Source organism: Palaemon carinicauda, chromosome 38 (genome assembly GCF_036898095.1).
Source record: "Palaemon carinicauda isolate YSFRI2023 chromosome 38, ASM3689809v2, whole genome shotgun sequence".
NCBI classification, from domain to species: Eukaryota; Metazoa; Arthropoda; class Malacostraca; order Decapoda; family Palaemonidae; genus Palaemon; species Palaemon carinicauda.
In genome coordinates this window covers 56,709,651-56,729,588 of record NC_090762.1, presented here as the reverse complement: position 1 = coordinate 56,729,588, position 19,938 = coordinate 56,709,651, and the positions used below count along the sequence as shown (strand labels likewise).

The window sequence follows — 19,938 nt, the reverse complement described above, 5'->3', positions numbered from 1 at the left end:
TTCATTTTTCACACCCTTTAAAGGTAAAGGTGTCCACTTCCAGTTGAAGTATCATCAGAATAGATAATCAAAAAGAACGTCAGCTGGGCAAGCCCAACTCCACCGCTGTGGTATCCAAACACAGCAGTGGCCTCCCAAGTAAACAGCTTCAACTTACAGTCCCAGGCTGGGATCGACGTGCTGCCATACAAATGCTTGGACAATACGTTAACACTGTACTGTACTAACCAGAAAACATAACTGACAATGTGACAATAGGTCAATTGTCCTACCAGAGTTTGGCCTAGATTATTTGTTGTGGTGTAACAACAGGCCCCGTAGAAAAAGTATCCAGTGATCTAGGGGTACATTCCTTTTAAACAGTGGGATATGAAGGTAATCTGTTTCTTCCAGACACCTGCACTAAGGATTTGAGCCACCAAGTGGTTTTTTCAGAATGCTAAGGTTGCAGCAAGACCACAGATATAATGAGCTCTAGGGGGCCCCTGGCAATGCTTCTCTTGAGGATTTATAGGTTCAGAAGATAAATTCACGCACCAAAAGGAGATCGTGTTCTTTGATATCTTTTTGGTGGATCCTGGTCTCGAAAACAGTATCGGGATTTTCTGTCGATAAAGGGCAGTTTTCTCAAGATATCTCGGGACCATTCTCACAAAACAGTATAAGGTTATCCAGATCATCAATTACCACAGTGATAGCCCAGATGGTAAGAGTCGAATTTGGTGATGTTAAGGGATGGGTTCAGAGTCTGCCATGAACTCTGGAATGTAGTAAGAAAATGGCTTTCTGAACAACTGGGAGTGTGATGTAAGATAAGCCCTGATGTTTTTGCTCCACTCTTTTCACTGAAGCCAGGGCTAAGATGATGACTGTCTTCAGAGTCAGATCTCTGTCCAAGTCATTATTTAAGGGCTCATAAGGTGCCATCTTAAGAGATTGTTGTTGTTCTCATTTCTCTGAAATTTAGAAAATTCCAGTCTGGCTTAGCTACTCTCTCAATAGCTTAAGGGTTAGGTATATGAGGACTAATTATAGTCTGTGCAGACCTAGGAACAGTATGTTTTACCAATTTATTTTGCCTAGACAAATGATTAAATTCTGAACAAGTTGAAGCTCCTGAGCTAGAGGCTACCTAATTTCCAGCTGAAGTTGAAATAGGAGCATGGTCATTAGGTGCATCAGTGCGAGTATGTACTTGGGCTGTAGCACAATTAGGTCATACATCAGAGTGAAGATGCATTGAGATGGCAGTGCGTTTGGTTTGCATTCACTGCAAAGTCATCATGTAATCGTGGGAGGATATTTACATGTATGGCTGAAACACTTGGAGCTGAAAAGCTCGTAGAAACTGTGATAATTCTCACTGCCAAATCTGTAAATTAGAATCTGTCCTAGACATGACTGTAGATGTTCAGACACTACCCAAGTTTTCTTGGGCGAACCAAGTGCATCTTTCTGGAGAAGAATAATGTCGAGGTTTTCTCAGTGTACAAGTCGGAGAATGTACCTTCCAAGAGGTCAGCCTCGTAGGGAGAGAGATATTGTTGTCATTCACCATGACAAAAGGTGTTTTCAATTGTGAATGAGGAAATATTTTCAATACTTTGACAGAGGATCCAAATGAGAGAAATTGTCTTGATTTTGAAAATCTGAAAGGTATGGTGTTTGCCACGGAGCACGAACTAAAGATATCTGTATAGGCTCTAAATTCATGTTCACTATGCCCAATGGGCAACAATATGCCAACACTTTTCACTAATCTGAAAAAAGCTATTAAGGACATCATCCTCAGTTACTGGAATTACAGGGAACTCTGTTAAAGGAGAATTGGAGCAAGAGATCATGCGTCACATGAAGGTTTGGTTTCTTGCCCTCGAGAGGAAGAAGTGGAAGGTGATCTATCTCTATTAGCCTCCTTCTTGCTGCAGTCAAGATACTTACTTTTTTCCCTGACAGGGTGGCCATTCTCTACAAAAATCATGTGGTAAATCAAAAGAACACAGCTTAATATTTCAGTTCGGCCATGATGGGTGTATCTACCTCATCTAGGCTCATGAAGTTAACATGGGCTTCCTTCAAGGCCAGGATAAGTCTCCATACTACCTGAAAAACAACTTGTATTCACAAAGCACACTGAAAAAGAGAGAGTATTGAAAAGGAAAAGGACCTCTTGTAAACCCTGCAAGAATTGTAGCTTGTTACGGAGAATCAACAATGACCAGGAGAATGTGTGAGGCTGGACCTCACTACCCAGCGTGGAAATAATGCCCGGTAACCATATGCAGTTGCCAATTCATAGCAAAATGACTAAGATTGGATTATAAAATTTAGGCCACAGGCCAAAGCACTGGGGCATAAAAGGCCATTCAGCTCTATAATATACAAATTAATCAACCGTATCTGTACATGAAGGAGTGAAGGTAAAAGTGGAAGAGAAAAAGAGGGCTTTTGAAGAATGGCTGCAGAGTAATAGTGTAGAGAAGTATGAAAAATATAAAGAGAAAAATGTGAAGTAAAGCGCAAGGTACGTGAGGCAAAGAGCGCAGCTGACCTGAGGTGTGGTCAGGGATTGGGTCATTCATATGAAGAGAATAAGAAGTTTTGGAAAGAAGTAGAGAGAGTAAGGAAGGCTGGCTCAAGAATTGAAGAGACAGTGAAAAATGGAAATGGAAGGTTGTTAAAAGGAGAGGAGGCAAGGAAAAGATGGGCGGAATATTTTGAAAGTTTACTGAATGTTGAGGATAATAGGAGGCAGATATAATTGCTGTTCCAGGTGTTGAGGTGCCAGTGATGGGAGATGAGAATGAGAGAGAGATTACAATAGATGAAGTGAGGAGAGCACTAGATGAAACGAGAGTAGGAAAAGCGTCTGGTATGGATGGTGTGAAAGCTGAGATGTTGAAGGAAGGGGGTGTGACTGTACTTGAATGGTTGGTGAGATTGTTTATTATGTGTTTTGTGTTGTCAATGGTACCAGTAGATTGGGTTTGTGCATGTATTGTACCACTATATAAGGGTAAGGGAGATGTGCATGAGTGTTGTAATTCAAGAAGTATTAGTTTGTTAAGCGTAGTTGGAAAAGTGTATGGTAGAGTAATGATTAATAGGATCAAGGATAAAACAGAGAATGCAATCTTAGAAATACAGGGTGGTTTTAGAAAAGGTAAGGGTTGTATGAATAAGATTTTTACAGTTAGGCAGATATGCGAGAAATATTTAGCAAAAGGTAAGGAGGTGTATGTTGCGTTTATGGATCTGGAGAAAGCGTATGATAGAGTTGATAGGGAAGCTATGTGGAATGTGATGAGGTTATACGGAGTTGGTGGAAGGTTGTTGCAAGCAGTGAAAAGTTTCTACAAAGGTAGTAAAGCATGTGTTAGGATAGGAAATGAAGTGAGTGATTGGTTTCCGGTGAGAGTGGGGCTGAGACAGGGATGTGTGATGTCGGCGTGGTTGTTTAACTTGTATGTTGATGGAGTGGTGAGAGAGGTGAATGCTTGAGTGCTTGGACGAGGATTAAAACTGGTAGACGAGAATGACCATGAATGGGAATTAAATCAGTTGTTGTTTACGGATAATACTGTACTGGTTGAAGACATAGAAGAGAACCTTGGCCGATTACTGACAGAATTTGGAAGTGTGTGTGAGAGAAGGAAGTTTAGAGTTAATGTGGGTAAGAGTAAGGTTATGAGATGTACGAGAAGGGAAGGTGGTGCGAGGTTGAATGTCATGTTGAATGGAGAGTTACTTGAGGAGGTGGATCAGTTTAAGTACTTGGGGTCTGTTGTTGCAGCAAATGGTGGAGTGGAAGCAGATGTACGTCAGAGAGTGAATGAAGGTTGCAAAGTGTTGGGGGCAGTTAAGGGAGTAGTAAAAAATAAGAGGGTTGGGCATGAATGTAAAAAGAGTTCTATATGAGAAAGTGATTGTACCAACTGTGATGTATGGATCAGAGTTGTGGGGAATGAAAGTGATGGAGAGACAGAAATTGAATGTGTTTGAGATGAAGTGTCTAAGGAGTATAGCTGGTATATCTCGAGTAGATAGGGTTAGGAACGAAGTGGTGAGAGTGAGAACGGGTGTAAGAAATGAGTTAGCAGCTAGAGTGGATATGAATGTGTTGAGGTGGTTTGGCCATGTTGAGAGAAAGGAAAATGGCTGTCTGCTAAAGGTGATGAATGCAAGAGTTGATGGGAGAAGTACAAGAGGAAGGCCAAGGTTTGGGTGGATGGATGGAGTGAAGGAAGCTCTGGGTGATAGGAGGATAGATGTGAGAGAGGCAAGAGAGCATGCTAGAAATAGGAATGAATGGCGAGCGATTGTGACGCAGTTTCGGTAGGCCCTGCTGCTGCCTCTGATGCCTTAGATGACCGCGGAGGTAGCAGCAGTAGGGGATTCAGCATTATGAAGCTTCATCTGTGGTGGATAATGTGGGAGGGTGGGCTGTGGCACCCTAGCAGTACCAGCTGAACTCGGTCGAGTCCGTTGTTAGGCTGGGAGGAACGTAGAGGTCCCCCCCTTTTTTTTTTGTTTCATTTGTTGATGTCGGCTACCCCACAAAACTGGGGGAAGTGCCTTGGTATATGTACGTATGATCTGTACACTCGCACCATTTGGTATCATTTCAAACTATAAAATCAATCGCATCACTTTGGTACAATAACATCTAAATGTGAAATAAGAAGGGATTAAAGAATTAATTAATAAAATTAAATAAAGCTAGTGATAAAATCCAATATTCTGTAGAAATTTTTCAAGCTCTAGGTATTAAATTTTCACCCAGTATTTCTCCCAAAGGTTTGTTCTGAAGTACGTGTCCTACTCCGATGATTAAAAAAAAAAAAAAGGACAATCAACCATTACATGTTTGATATCAGTTATCACTTGACAGGTATTACAAAGAGGCTGTCTCCCCCACTCTTCATTAAATAACTGGTTGGTCAATAAGCAGCCTGGTTAAAATGTCACCCCTACTACTTTTAATTCTACAAGATGACAATTTATCCACTGAAGGAATGATTTGTTTAAATATTTTACTAGTCATAAAACCCGTATAAATGACTCAAAAATATGTATCTGCGCAGGAACAAACAGTTTATCGAGCCTAAGAAGATGGTTAGTGAAAAATCTCTAATTTCTGTAAAATTATTTAAATGTTCTTTGAAACCTTCGATCCCAGGGACAGTGGTGTTTGGATAATAAAAAATGAGCTACATTTAAAAAAAAAAAATTATAAATTTCAATGAACTCAGGCGTATACAATACAAAACTAGACAGCAATGTATGTAATTTTTTGACTACTCAACTCCTTCAAATTCTGTAATTTTCATGACTGTCTGTCAAAGCCTACAGAAAGTAATGAATGCTGGGAAATAAAATGCCCATTTACTATCGAATGCATTATATATGTGTACAGTACAAAGTACTTTAGAGATTATTTAAGTATTTAAAGTACTTTATTTTAAATTTATGTATTTGGCTATTTCGAGTCAATAATTGTTCTTTTACAAGCCTTTATCCATGATTTTAGGATGTCATTTTACACAACTTCATCAAATAATATTCAAATACTTTCAGTTTAGGTCAAGATATCCTAAATATAAGAATTTTCCTTTATTTTAATTTTAAAATAAAAATAAAATTTCAACTAAATAATATTTAAATTCAAACATTAATAAAATTTACTGGTCAACCACTAACTCACCATTATCATCTTCATCTACATCCATACTCATGGTCATAAAGTGAGTCATATCAAATGAGTGTTCCGCAGATTCTTGTGAAGCTGGTGCAGGTGTAACGCTTCCAGGCAGCATTCTACTCAACCCTAGGGTCGATAATGCCAGTGCACTAGGAGTCATTGGATCACCACGGTATACCATTGCATCCAGCATTGATGGGTAAGCTGACATACGACCACCCTCACACAGTGCAAGATGTCGAGCTGTTGACAGACAACATATTTATAAAATGCAGAATCTTCTTGTCATGAATATGAAAGGTACTAACTTTAGGTCTTAGCTGATAATCAATGGCAGAAAAAAATTAAAAAAATTCAAGACAATTTTATAGAACAACAATTAATAGCTAGAATACAGTAGAATACGAGAAAGTGTAGCTGACTGTCCAAAACAGCTGGAAAATTGTAATATTTATAGTTTATATGTGTTTTGAAAAAGGATGGAAGAAAAATTTTAAAAATTATATCTGGAAAAAGCAGGATGAGAGCTATAGAAACCTCTAGTATTATTGTAGAAAAAGTGATGTTTACCTTAAATAAAACAAATATTAAACATACACATATAATAAAGACATTCATTATCCGTTCAACTCATTAACCAAATGCATTTTAATCGATGAAAGTTTACACATTAACATTTTTCCTTTTTCTCACACTTATTCTAAGGGGCAGAAAAAATCTTATTACCATACTTTACAGTTTGTCTAATGCTAGACAGCCACACAACTCAGACACAAAAGGGTTAACATTTAAATTTTAATCATTCAATTAGTTTTCAAAAATATTTTTTTTTGGCAAATGGAAATTCTCCTACTCCTTAAATATCTTTGTAAAAGCCATTTTGAATTGATAAACTGTGTATATCCGCAACAAGAGTTTCAAATATATCCAACTAAGTTGTAAATTACATTAAACCAACCAAAGCTGTTCCAATATTAGTGCTGTAACGACAGCAGGTCAAAATACATAATAAAAAAAAATCACAAATTTTAAGTAATTTGTATTTTTCCTAACAGTACTTACCTCGAACTACTTTCTTAGGAGTATCTGGGATCTCCCAACCGACCAGAATTTTGTGTAGTTTACCCTACTCGCGTTTTCTATGCGGGGTAACCTCTGGCAGAGTGATACGCGCCCAAAGACGACCCGGGGTCAGAGAGCATGCTTGCTCAGGTCTCGATCTCCAGTACGTTTTTGACAGATAGGTTTCTACTAAGTCCTGTAAGGCACTCGGGGTAGGATGGGAGGGCCATAACTCGAAAGTAGTTCGAGGTAAGTACTGTTAGGAAAAATACAAATGACTTAAAATTTGTGATTTGTTCCAACACGGAGTACTTACCTCAAACTACTTTCTTAGGAGACTTATACCTTAGGAGGTGGGAGTGTCCCACAGGACCCAGAGACTGTGATGAGGAGAGAAAAGGGGAACCTAGATAGGAGGCTAGGTTCTGCTGACCCCCCAAGAGAAAACACGAGAAATAGGGAAAACTACCCAAAAAACTATCTTAGTGTATAAGTAACTCACCTCTGTAAAAATCCTTGGAGATGTATTCATTCACTGACGATGTATCCCATGGCAGTTAAAGGATTTTAGGGTCATTTCAGGGAAGGTAATAGGGAAAAAGAGGGGGTAAGGAAGGAACCTGTGTCTCTTGGACTTACTGCTCGTGGTTTCCCTGGGGCTACACCTTTAAATCTTTTGAAGCGCGGAAATGACGGGACCGAGAGAGAATCCGTCCAGGGATCTCCTCGAACACTCCTTCAAGTAGTGAGCTGTGAAGGTTGACTGACTAGCCCGTGCACCTGCCCTCAGTATTTGGCCGACTGCCATGTTCTTCTCAAAGGCCAACGAAGTACTAAGCCCTCTGATGTCGTGGGGTCTAGGCTTCCCCGGAAGAGGAACCCCTGTACGCCTTCCTGATCACCTGCCATAGCCAGAAGGAGATCGTATTCTTGGAGACTGGCTTCTTTATTAATCCTGAGGAGACGAACAGACTCTTGATTTTGGGTCGAAGTCTGGCTGTCCTCTCTAAGTACTTCCGTACCGCTCCGACAGGGCACAGAAGCAAGTCCCTCGGGTTGTCCGAACGAGGGATTGCCGGCACCGAGAATCCTTCAAACTTGGGGTCCCAGACTGCTGGATTCTGGGTCTTGGCCACGAAGGATGGTACGAACCTGAAGGTAGCTTCACGCCAGCCCTTCGAATGTGACACCTCGTACGACAGTCCCTGAATCTCCCCTACCCGTTTTGCTGATGCCATCGCTAACAGAAAAACTGTCTTGAGGGTGAGCTCTCTGTCCAAGATGTCCTTTAGGGGTTCGAAGGGAGGTTCTGACAGCATCTTCAGGAATCTAGCCACGTCCCACTGGGGCACCCTAACGGCCTGAGGGGGGCCACGATTGCTCGAAGCTCTTGATGAGCATCGAGATGTCTGGAGGTACCCAGGTCGATGCGCCTCAGGAGGAAGACTTGTCCCAGGGCAGCCCGGACTCCTTTAATGGCTGGGATGGACGTGTTCACCCCGTCCCTGAGATAGACTAGGAAGTCAGCTATCTCCGGGATGGAGACCTGCAACGGCTTGATGTTCCTCGAGACGCACCACTTCGTGAAGGTAGTCCATTTTGCCTGGTAAACTGTGGATGACGAACATCTCAGATACCCTGACATCCTTGTTGCTATCTTTGCTGAATACCCTTCCTTCCTCAGGAGACGCTTGATAACCTCCACGCGTGAAGGCAGAGGGACCGAGGGTTTTCGTGGAACCTTTGAAAGTGCGGTTGCCGGAGGTCTGGTCTGTCCGGAAAGGGCCAAGGTGGAAGGCGCGCCAGTTCCTTTAGATCCGCGAACCATTCTCTCTCCGGCCACCAGGGCGCTACCAAAGTCATCCACAGGTTGTCCGCTCGCCTCACCCTGTTGAGGACTTGCCTGAGCATTCCGAAGGGAGGGAGGCGTAAACATCGAGGTTGTCCCAAGGGTGTTGGAAGGCGTCCTTGAACGCCGCCCCCCGGATCTGGCATAGGAGAGCAAAACACGGGGAGCTGTGCGTCGAGTCTCGTGGCGAAGAGGTCTATCACTGGTGAGCCCCACTTCTGAATGAGTCTTGGCCACTTCCGGGTGCAAGGACCACTCGGACCCTACCACTTGACCCATTCTGCTGAGGCCGTTGGCCAGGACGTTTCTCTACCCTGGGATGAATCTGGCCGAGAACTTGATCTGCTCCATTTCGGCCCATTCCAGAAACTCCAACGTGGGGTCGCACAGCTTCTTTGATTTCAGTCCTCCTTGCTTTTTTATGTAGGCCACCACCGTGGCGTTGTCGCACATCAGTGCCACGGTGTTTCCCCGGAGACGAAGAACGAACTCTAGGCACGCTCTTTGCCCTGCCATCATTTCTAGCACGTTTATGTGCAGGTTCTTCTCTTCGGCTAACCATCTTCCTCTTGCTGTGCTGTCGAGGAGATGAGCACCCCAACCCTCCTTGGATGCGTCCATGAACAGGAGCATCTCCGGAGGGTCGGCTGTGAAGGGCATCCCCTTGAGGGTGTTCGATCTGTCGTGTCACCACTCTAGGACTTCCTTCGTCTCCAGGGACATGGGGACCACCTTGTGCGGGGAGTCTCTCTGGGTCCATTGTACTCCCCTAAGCTTGAGTCTCCCCTGTGGGACTAGCTTCTCTAACGACATGAGGTGGCCTATCAGTCTCTGCCAGTCCTTGGCTCTCCTGGGCTGGTCCGACAGGAGGGGCCGTAGGATCTGGTCCAAGTTATCCAGTCTCTCCGCAGAAGGGAAGGCTCTCGCCAACCGGGAGTCCAGGACCATCCCGAGGTAGGTCATCCTGGTGGAGGGTATCAGTTGGGACTTCTCCAGGTTGATGATGATACCCAGGACGTTGCAGAACTGCAGGAGCTTCATGACTTGCTCCCTCAGTACTTTCCAAGGCTGAAAGCAACCACCAGTCGTCCAGGTTCCGAATCAGGCGGATACCCTGTTCGTGTGCCTAGGCCGAGACTGTTGCGAAGACCCTCGTGAAGACCTGAGGGGCTGTGGACAGACCGAAGCAGAGGGTCTTGAACTGCAACGTTTGGGTACCCCATTTTACCCTTCGGTACTTTCTGCTGGAGAGGTGAACAGGGATCTGGAAGTACGCGTCCTTGAGGTCTATGGACATCATAAAGTCTCCCTCCCTCAAGGCCGCTAGGACCAACTTCGGAGTGTCCATCTTGAAGTCGGTCTTGCACACGAACTTGTTGAGGGTTGAGAAGTCTGTGACTGGTCTCCAGCCCCCTGTCGCTTTCTCCACCAGGAAGTGTCTGCTGTAGAACTCTGGACCCGGGTTCTAGACTGGTTCTATAGCCCCTTTTGCCAGCATCGCAGAGACCTCTTCTTGTAGGGCCGTCCTTCTCAAGGGATCCTTCGGTGCCAACCATTCCGCCTGCAGATCTGGTATCAGAGGTGGGGGGGTCCGCCAGGAAGGGCAACCTGTACCCTTCTTTCAGAACTATTACGGTCCACGGATCCGATCCGTGGTCTCGCCATGCTTGTCAAGTGTGTTGGAGGCATCCCCCCACCTGAGGCTTCGGCAAGAGTAGGGGGCCTCTCTCCCTATCTCCTTCGAGAGGCACGGCCTGAACGACCTCTTCTGGCGGTCGAATAGGAAGGCCTGAAGGCTGACTGCGCAGCCGGCGTTCCTCTACGGGAGGGCTACGGAGGCTGCTGCCAAGACGTAGTAGGGGCGTCTCTCCTGGGCTGGCTAGGTGAGGTGCGAGGAGGGAGAGAAACGTCGGAGGGTGTCCTTCTATGGGCAGGTCTTCTCGCTGGAGGGGGTCTGGGTTCTCCCGCGTCCTTTAGCTTCCTGACCCTATCTACCGTCTCCTCCACCGCCTTCAGGGGGAACACTGAGTCGTCCCACAGTGGCAGGCTCCTCAGGGACCTCGCTTCCCTGTCAGGGAGCTGCCGTACGAGTTTGTTGAGCACAGTGTCCTTCTTCCGCAGTATACAATTGGCGGCCTGCGCGATGGATTGGTAGGAGAGGAACTTCAGGGCCAACTCCCGAGCTAATAAGCTCCTTCAGCAAGGCCTGATTCTCCGGGATTGCGAGGATTGGAACCCTACCAGCGTGGAGGCCCACCAATCCAGCCACAATGACGCGTGCACCAGGTCCTTGGCGAGCTCCTCCATCATGGACGTTTCCGCAGGGGAGAAACAAACCGGGGCAGTGGTAGCCCTCTCCTCTGCTGCTCCTTGTCCCAGGATGGCGACTGCTGGTTCCACCGAACAGGGACCAGCGCGGTGTCCTTCGGGAGGGTAGAACCGACTCTGTGTCTTCAGGCCCTGGAGAAGTTTAGAGGCGCTCTGGCTCTTGGGAGCTTCCGCGTGGTTGGCCACGATCTTGTCAACGTGCGCCATACCCAGCCTGACATCCCTAGCCAAAGGGAGGGCTAGTGAGGGCCTCTGTTGGACAGGCGCATCCACCAGCCTGCTGAGGCTCGAGAGCCAGACTTCGTCAGTAGCGGGCTCAGGTTTGTCCAGCCTGTGGTGACGCCTAATGAGGCCTATCACCCACCTGTAGGCCGAAACTTCCGCTGCCGAACCTTCTACACCGTCCTCTACATTCTCCGTCGGCCGCTCCAGTGCTCGTGACGGAGGACCTCCGACGGGAGGAGCCGCACGGGGAGGAGGCATCTTCCTGGAGTGGTCCAGTTTCTGCGTTTCAGGGAGTAGGACGGGCATCGCTGCTGGGACGGAGGCCTCCATCCTGGATTTTTCTCTTCTTCCGGCGGACCATGGGTCTGTGGGCGTGCCCGTCGAGGTAAGGAGTCTCTCTCGTTCTGGACGATTCGTCATAGATTTTGAAACCAGGACACGGCTGCCAGACCGAAGGGGTGACTTTCTCAGCTGGGCGGATGGAGTCGGAAACTTCGCAGACTTATGCCTGTCCCTTCGGGCCTGAAGAGACGACTCCCTCCGTCGATCAAACCTACTGCTGGAGACAAATTATACTGGTGAGCGGGACCTAGGGAGCCATCCCGAGGTGCTTAGGACTGCTGAAGCCCCCAGGAGTTGGCTACAGGGGGATGGCGACCCACACCCCTTCTTCCGCCGGCGAGTCACTTCTCCTATTCTTTCTCCGGCGAGTCACTTCTCCTATACTTCCTCCGGGGAGATCTAGAGCGCCTACCCACGTGGCGGGATCTGGAATGGGAACGTGAGCGAGACCTATCTCGTCGTCTCCTATGGTCCCTCGGGGCTCAGTCTTCCGATGAGGAGGAGTAGGCCTCGACCGAGGAGCCTGAAGACCTGTAGGACCTCGCTGAAGGGCCTGGGTCGCGCCTTGTTGCTGGTGGATCCACATGGTGTTCGGTCGGCGACGAAGGCTCCAGGAAGACGGACGGGAACGTAGCTGAAGACGCTGGAGGGGAGCAGGGGAGTTCCTCGCTGGGGAACCAGGTCTCAAACTCCTCTTCCATCCTCAGGGCGTCTTCGGAGGCGCCCACGAGAGGGGGTCTGACGGCGGCGAGTCTTCCTTCTCGGCGGCACCCTCAGCTGCTGACGCACCTGAAAAACCTGCCCAAGAGGCGGGAGAAGAGGCTGCAGCAGTTTTACCCCACATAGGATCGTCTGACGAGACGGGCCCTGCTTTCACCAGGGCTCCGTCCCCCGAACACACTCACGTCCCTCCCTCAGGCCCCCCACTTGCCTGGATCGACGACACAATCCCCCTGTCAGGTAAATCAGACTCCTGGGGAAGGGCCACAGGCCTCTTCCCCGCAACAGACTTACCTCGACCCCTACACTGGATAGGGGAAGGCGGAAGAGAGACTGTCCAAAGAAACGCCGGGCGAAGCGAGAGGCGAAGAGACGCTCGGTTTCCTAGGTGAACGTCTAGAGGTCTTCTTCTTCTTGGTGCCATAGCGCACCCACTGCACCTCGTTCCAGGACTCGCACTCCGGACACGTGGCTGTAGGGGAACACACACTGCCCCTACACGAAGAACACAAGGAGTGCGGGTCAACTTCAGGCTTAAAGAGGAAGGCGCCACACGATTTACCGGCCATAGGCCCAGGGCAACGACTGGGATGCTCCATAACGCACTAGTAAAGACACCGCAAGACACAGGACACAGAGGGAAAAGGATAAGGAAGAGCACAAAGGGACCACGTGGGAACCACGCGAGACACAAAGGGTCGCACTGGGTAAGAGAGAGCGTCGGGATGTTATCCGAGACGCGACCAGAAACTTACTGGAGATCGAGACCTGAGCAAGCATGCTCTCTGACCCCGGGTCATCTCTGGGCACGTATCACTCCACCAGAGGTTACCCTGCATAGAAAACGGGAGTAGGGTAAACTACAAAAAATTCTGGTCGGTTGAGAGGAGATCCCAGATACTCCTAAGAAAGTAGTTCGAGGTAAGTACTCCGTGTTGGAACAATCTAATTTTAAATAATTTATATACTAGCCTGATGTTCATATTGCTTTCATCTATAACAGTTTGGTATGTTGAGGTAACGTTTGGAGTGTCCCTAGATATACTAATGCCTTGTAAAGTGATGAGACTTACTACTGTCCAACATCATCATCTTGCATATGTTGTATTGCTCTTCAACTTAAAAGTAGAAATCATTCCCTATCCTCTCGCCACCAATTGTCAGTTGGGAAAATAGTACAGTGGGGTCCCGAATTATGCGTGTTCGAATTGTGCGATTCCCCATTTATACGGTTGGTAGTTTAAAAAAAAAAAAAAAATTGTTTCTGCAAAGCTGTTCAAGGTCTGCAAGTCAAGCACTACAAAATATATCAAATCTATTGCCTTTTTAGGTACAGTATATTGGTTGCCCTAAATACAGTGCTTGATAATAAATGTTACCAAACGATAATTATCTTACATTTTATTAACAATTTCATAATAAATAGCCTATTTAAGGAAAAAATTTCTTATCAACAATGAAATCAACTTTTAACTATGCGAATCCAGCTGACAAAATGTAAACAGAATTGTGGTTACATTCTCGGCAATCTTTATCTTTCTCTAGCCTTTCGATAATTTTAATGGTATTGTTAATGAAGGTATATTCAAGCATTATTTTTATTTAGTATAGAATATATAAAAGCTTTAGTTTTCCCTGTGGGTATTCAAGGTTTTTACACGTAGCCTGGGTTCGTTTATCGGCAGTGAATAGCGTAAATTTTGGTAACAAGTCGGCAATATTTTGTCATCTTCTAAACAGTATAGATTTGCTTTACAATGATTTGTTTTGTATAGTACAAGGTGTAATTATAAAATCCTCCCTCTAAGAGAGAGAGAGAGAGAGATTCAAATCTCTCTCTCTCTCTTTCTCTCTCTCTGTATGTGTAAGAAATAAAATCTTAGTTCACATATTACAACCTGAGTTTAAGAATGAAATTAACATGACTATTATTAGTTGCGGTGATCATTTCCTCGCTTCAAGTGGTACAAGAAACAAAAACATGGCATTCGATTACAACAGCTGATTCTCTCTCTCTCTCTCTCTCTCTCTCTCTCTCTCTATCTCTCTCTCTCTCTCCGGTGTTATACAATACTTACATATACTGTGGATGAAGAACCCAAAATAAGTTTTATTAGAAAGCGTCAATTAAATATGACACAAAAATTATACCGAGTATAAATCCATTTCAATCGTAGCTTAAAATATGACATCCGATTTCGTCAGCAAACCACTATTTTTAGGAAATTTCACTTTATTCTAGAAAATTGCTACTATTTAAATAGTTAATTGTCCATCCATCCATATACCAAGGCACTTCCCCAATTTTGGGGGGTAGCCGACACCAACAATGAAACAAAACAAAAAGGGGACCTCTACTCTCTATGTTCCTTCAGCCTAATCAGGGACTCAACCGAGTTCAGCTGGTACTGCTAGGGTGCCACAGCCCAACCTCCCACATTTCCACCACAGATGAAGCTTCATAATGCTGACTCCCCTAATTGTGCTTTAAGAAAACCCTGTACTTTTGTTTTAAATTTCGGAAAGGTTTTATAAATCGAGTATTGCTGTCTTATTTTTGTTTAACTTTCGGCTGTGATCAGATCAGCTGATGTCTAGCTCTCGCTCTTAAGAATATAAGCGTACGAATACAATAACAAAGCATTGTTTATACCATTACTTATTCAATCCCTCTATACAGTTAATACAGTATTACATTATCATATTTATTGTTTAGTACATTTAAAACCATCATATTCTCTCTCTCTCTCTCTCTCTCTCTCTCTCTCTCTCTCTCTCTCTCTCTCTCTCTCCTCTCTCTCTCTCTCTCTCTCTCTCTCTCTCCACAAATGAAATCTTTGTTGTTTCACAAAGTTCAGTTTTATTAAAAATCAAGCATGATTCAATATTCCTTACTTCTCCAATCTCGCACCATCTCTATCATATCGAACGTTCTAGCGGTAACCTAATTGTTCGATGACTTTAAAAACCGGCCTAGGACTTTCTTCTTCTTTTACCTTTTTCCAAATGGTTCCATAATTGAGGTGGGTACACGTTGACTAATAACTGCAGCTAAGAAAAGTATTTTGGATATGGAAGGGACAATTATCTTTCGTAACAGTTTACAATTATCGTAAATTACCATACTGTTGATAGCGGCTCTTTGTTATTGTTGGTTAAACGTATGAAAAAGAGTTTTCCCGCTTTGCTACGAATTTAGGAATTTATATGAATACGGTAAGTAAAATATTTGTAATATAATGTTTACTAAATGCTTTTAATATCAATAGTTATCACTTTAATCATGTGTGTTTAATTCGTTCGTTTGTTTATTATGATCGAAGATGGAGCGTACAGCACACAAATAGAAGGTTTCCGTTTCAGGCGGCGTCATAAAGGAAAACGTTTTTCCATTTATTTTGAAGTTCTAAAAATAATTAAGTAGAACAACATTGGTAATAACAAAATCATCATATAAAACTAACCTATACACAGATGTGTAAACGCGTTCGTTTCTTCGTTATGATGAGAGATAAACGTAAACAAAACAATGGTCGTCATTTTTCATTGAGCTTTTTGGCGTGTTTAGGAAACTCGTGATATGAAATCTCCTTTATTTTGATAATTTAGGATTTTCAATGATACAACAAAAGCTACTCTATACAGTGATGGTTTTGCTATTCACCAGTTGTCTTATACAATAGATATGACAAACCTTAAAACTTGTCTGTATTTTGGGTCGTGTTATAACGGGAAATATACGGTGTTTACACACATCCTGGTTGTAACTATAATCTTTTTTTCAAGTTATTAGAACTTTAAAGTATATTAAATGTTTGATTTATTTACAAGAACAATTTGATATAAAATAATACAGTATAGTACATAGAAAGTATTGGAAAAGGGTGGTAAACACGTTTGAATACGCAAGTTGCTGGTTGCCATGGCCCAAATGTAATTATTTCTGTTAGTTGTGGGTTTCGAAATATGCGATTTTCCATTTATACGAGGTCATTGATCGACCAAATTCTCGCATAATTCGGGACCGTACTGTAGGTGTGTATATGAACACCGAGTGAGTACTGTATATTAATAAAGTTTATTAGTAAAATTCTTTTATCTCTAGGAGTCTCCCCTAACTTAGCTTTAGTCTAGGCTTTTGGGTACAATAAACTCCTAATTGACATTTATGAAAAAACTTTACTCCCATGTAATTACACAGAGTAAAGTTACAATCTAATTGTCTAAATAAAAAGTGACTAAAAATGCAGGAGGGCAAGGGTTTTGCAATAGAAGTTTCCAAGAAAAATAAAATATTGGAGTCTCGTAAATCTGGTGAGGGCCATGTAACATCAGAACCCTTATTGAATATTGCACTAGAACCACTAGCAACCACTTTTAGAGTTGGGGTAATGGTTTGAAACAGACCCTTAATAAAAGAATAATTGGTCTTCTGAGAAGCTCATGTCAAATTTTTTTTATAAGTTCTTAAGTATCAAAACTAAACTCTGTAGCAAAGTCAAATGCTAGAGTGAAATTATTGTCATTCTTCCCTATATTATTAACTTGCCTAATCTTCTCAGAATTCCCCTGAACAGTACTGTACTGTAAATACACTAAAAGTAGTCCTTTTCTAAAATGTATATTTATCTAAGAATATTACTGTAACAGTAAAATAAGATGAACAAAAAGACTATATAGTAGTTCACATACAACACCACTACTGTTTACAAAGTTCTACACAGCAAAACCTTGTGCCACATGATGCAATCCTTAAGGTGTAGTAGTCTATCAATTTACCACGGCACTTCTCCTAATTTTTGGGGGTAGCCAACATAAAAAACTAAAGGGGAACCTCTTCTCCTAGCTCCTCCCAGCCTGATGAGATATTCCGCCAAGTTGGGCTGGTATTGCTAGGGAGCTGTAGCGCAACCTCCCCTGTTATCTACCACAAATGAAGCTCATATTAAGAATCCCTACTGCTGCTGCCTCAGCGGTCACCAAGGCGACCGAGAAAGCAACAGGGCCTATCTGAACTGCATCACAATCGCTCGCCATTCCTTCCTTTTAGTAGTAGTGTTCAGTATTGTACATTAGGTGTACAGTTCATGTATATATGTGCTCCTATATACACAGGACATAACAAATCCTTACGTAACTTGACACTACAGTAGTTGCTTGACAAACACTTACGGGGAAACGCTAATTAGACTAATCAACTACTGAAGGCCTAACAGTTCCAAAAATTCTACCTTGCAGGTACAGAGGAATAGTCTAGAGAAGGGATGACAGAATAGTAAAGAAAAAACAAGCTTTCGTGAAACTGACATCAAAGCATCCTTTTGCATTCTATTAAAGAGCAATATTAATTCTACATTGATCTCAAAGGGGACTTAAAAAGTTGAGACGTAATAAGAGTGCTTCTATGCATCTTAAATTCCAATCATAGGAGAACAAAGCTGTTACCTAAGCTTAAAAAACCATGAATAAATTTAGTAATAACCTCTAGAGTAACCATCCTATCCAAACAGGTTATGTAATCTAATAAAATTTCAGTCCTATTGGGGGCAAAACTATTTTTCAATAAGACAATGAAATCCCTGCCACTGAATCTGCAATAAATAATTTCCCATGCAAGTACCATACGCCTTGGTGACTGCTATGGTGTCAGCAGTAGGGGATTCAGCATATGATTCTTCATTGTGGTGAATAACAGAAGAGGGTGGGCTGTGGCACCCTAGCAGTACCAACCAAACTTGGCTGAATCCCTCTTCACGATGGGAGGAGCTAAAAGAAGGAAAATTCTCCCCCAATTTTTTGTTTGGCACACACAAAACTTTGGAGAAGTGCCTTGGTAGATAGATACATACATACATATACCAAGGCACTTCCCCCAATTTTTGGGGGGTAGCCGACATCAAATAAATGAAACAGAAAAGGGGACCTCTCCATTCTCTACATTCCTCCCAGCCTGACAAGGGACTCAACCGAGTTCGGCTAGTACAGCTAGGGATACCACAGCCCACTCTCCCCCATTATCCACCACAGATGAAGCCTCATAACGCAGAATCCCCTACTGGTCCTACCTCCGCAGTCTTCCAAGGCACCGGAGGAAGCAGCAGAGCCTACCGGATCTGCGTCACAATCTCTCGCCATTCATTCCTATTTCTACCACGCTCTCTTGCCTCTCTCACATCTATCCTCCTATCACCCAGAGCTTCCTTCACTCCATCCATCCACCCAAACATTGGCCTTCCTCTTGTACTTTTCCCAACAACTCTTGCATTCATCACCTTCTTTAGCAGACAACCATTTTCCTTTCTCTCAACATGGCCAAACCACCTCAACACATTCATATCCACTCTAGCTGCTAACTCATTTCTTACACCCATTCTCACCCTCACTACTTCGTTCCTAAACCTATCTACTTGAGATATACCAGCCATACTCCTTAGACATTTCATCTCAAACTCATTCAATTTCTGTCTCTCCGTCACTTTCATTCCCCACAACTCCGATCCATACATCACAGTTGGTACAATCACTTTCTCATACAAAACTCTCTTTACATTCATGCCCAACCCTCTATTTTTTACTACTCGCTTAACTGTCCCCAACACTATGCATCCTTCATTCACTCTAACGTACATCTGCTTCCACTCCACCATTTGCTGCAACAATAGACCCCAAGTACTTAAACTGAACCACCTCCTCAAGTAACTCTCCATTCAACATGACATTCAACCTCGCACCAGATGAAAGATTAGTTTCATACTTTTCCTAACTCATTCCTAATTAGAGGCAGTTTATACCCTAACTAGCTTAGCCATTTTGTATATTTCCATAACTGTAGTTTAATAGTCAAAAGTTGTGGTTGCTTCAATTGCAGGATCATTTTTTGTAACTTTCCTTAATCAAACAAGTTCCAATTACTAGTTAGTTATGAAATACAAATAAAGGTCAACTTGTGGCATCTATAACTATAGCTAGGCAAGCATAACCTCATTGAAGGTTGTCTAGCAGGTTACATGGTGAATATTATTACATTTAATGTAACTGCATTAGTTTACTGGCTTAAAGGCAGTTAAATCCTGAACTGGGTGTTCTTTATTGTGGCCTGTTAGTTCTAACCTTGGCAAGGTTAGGCTAAGGACGGGATTTGTATAGTTATTCAGCTGTATTACAGTGGTTTTATAACTTAAGTTATCCATGTAGTTGATTATGAAAGTAATAACCTATTTAATAGACAATATTCTCACCTACATGAATGTGTTGGAATGTTATATATTATAGAGAGGGGTTGTTCCTCCCTCCTCCAATTAGGTATATGACCATGAAATAAAAGGGCCAGCTGGTTAGCCTTCCCTTCTTACAAGTAGTTCTCCTTGGAGGGATAGAAGACAGGTATGATAGAATCACATATAGTAAATTGAATCTTCCTATTTTAAGATTTGGTAGGCTCACCTAAAGTATTTTGTTTCATAACCTTTACCATGGGTATTGGAGGGAAAGATGAGAGGTAAAATCATTATTGAATATTGTCTTAGACAAGTCTATAAACATATGAGTCCGCTACAAGGGGATCACTATTAGAGAAAAGGAAATAAGACATTTTAGGTTTTAGGATAAACATTGAAATTTTGCTGGATTCGAGAAGAAAGCAATGTAAACATCAGGCGAGATTCATAAATATAATCAAGGGTATGCAATATATGAGTAATTGGTAAATTTC

General features: G+C 43.4%; 1 protein-coding gene and 1 long non-coding RNA gene across 3 annotated transcripts in view; one reads left to right on the top strand and one right to left on the bottom strand.

Annotated features, from left to right (window-relative positions):
• Window positions 1–5,908, top strand: part of LOC137630648 (uncharacterized) — a 92,260-nt gene extending 86,352 nt beyond the window's left edge. For both annotated transcript variants that reach the window (XR_011041746.1, XR_011041745.1), the window contains exon 3: window positions 5,774–5,908. This is a non-coding gene — a long non-coding RNA (uncharacterized lncRNA). The remainder of the gene's footprint in view (window positions 1–5,773) is intronic.
• LOC137630647 (uncharacterized) overlaps window positions 1–19,938 on the bottom strand; it is a 185,887-nt gene that overhangs the window by 13,614 nt on the left and 152,335 nt on the right. The window contains 1 exon segment of the mRNA XM_068362262.1: window positions 5,705–5,944. Coding sequence (XP_068218363.1) covers window positions 5,705–5,944 — 240 coding nt within the window.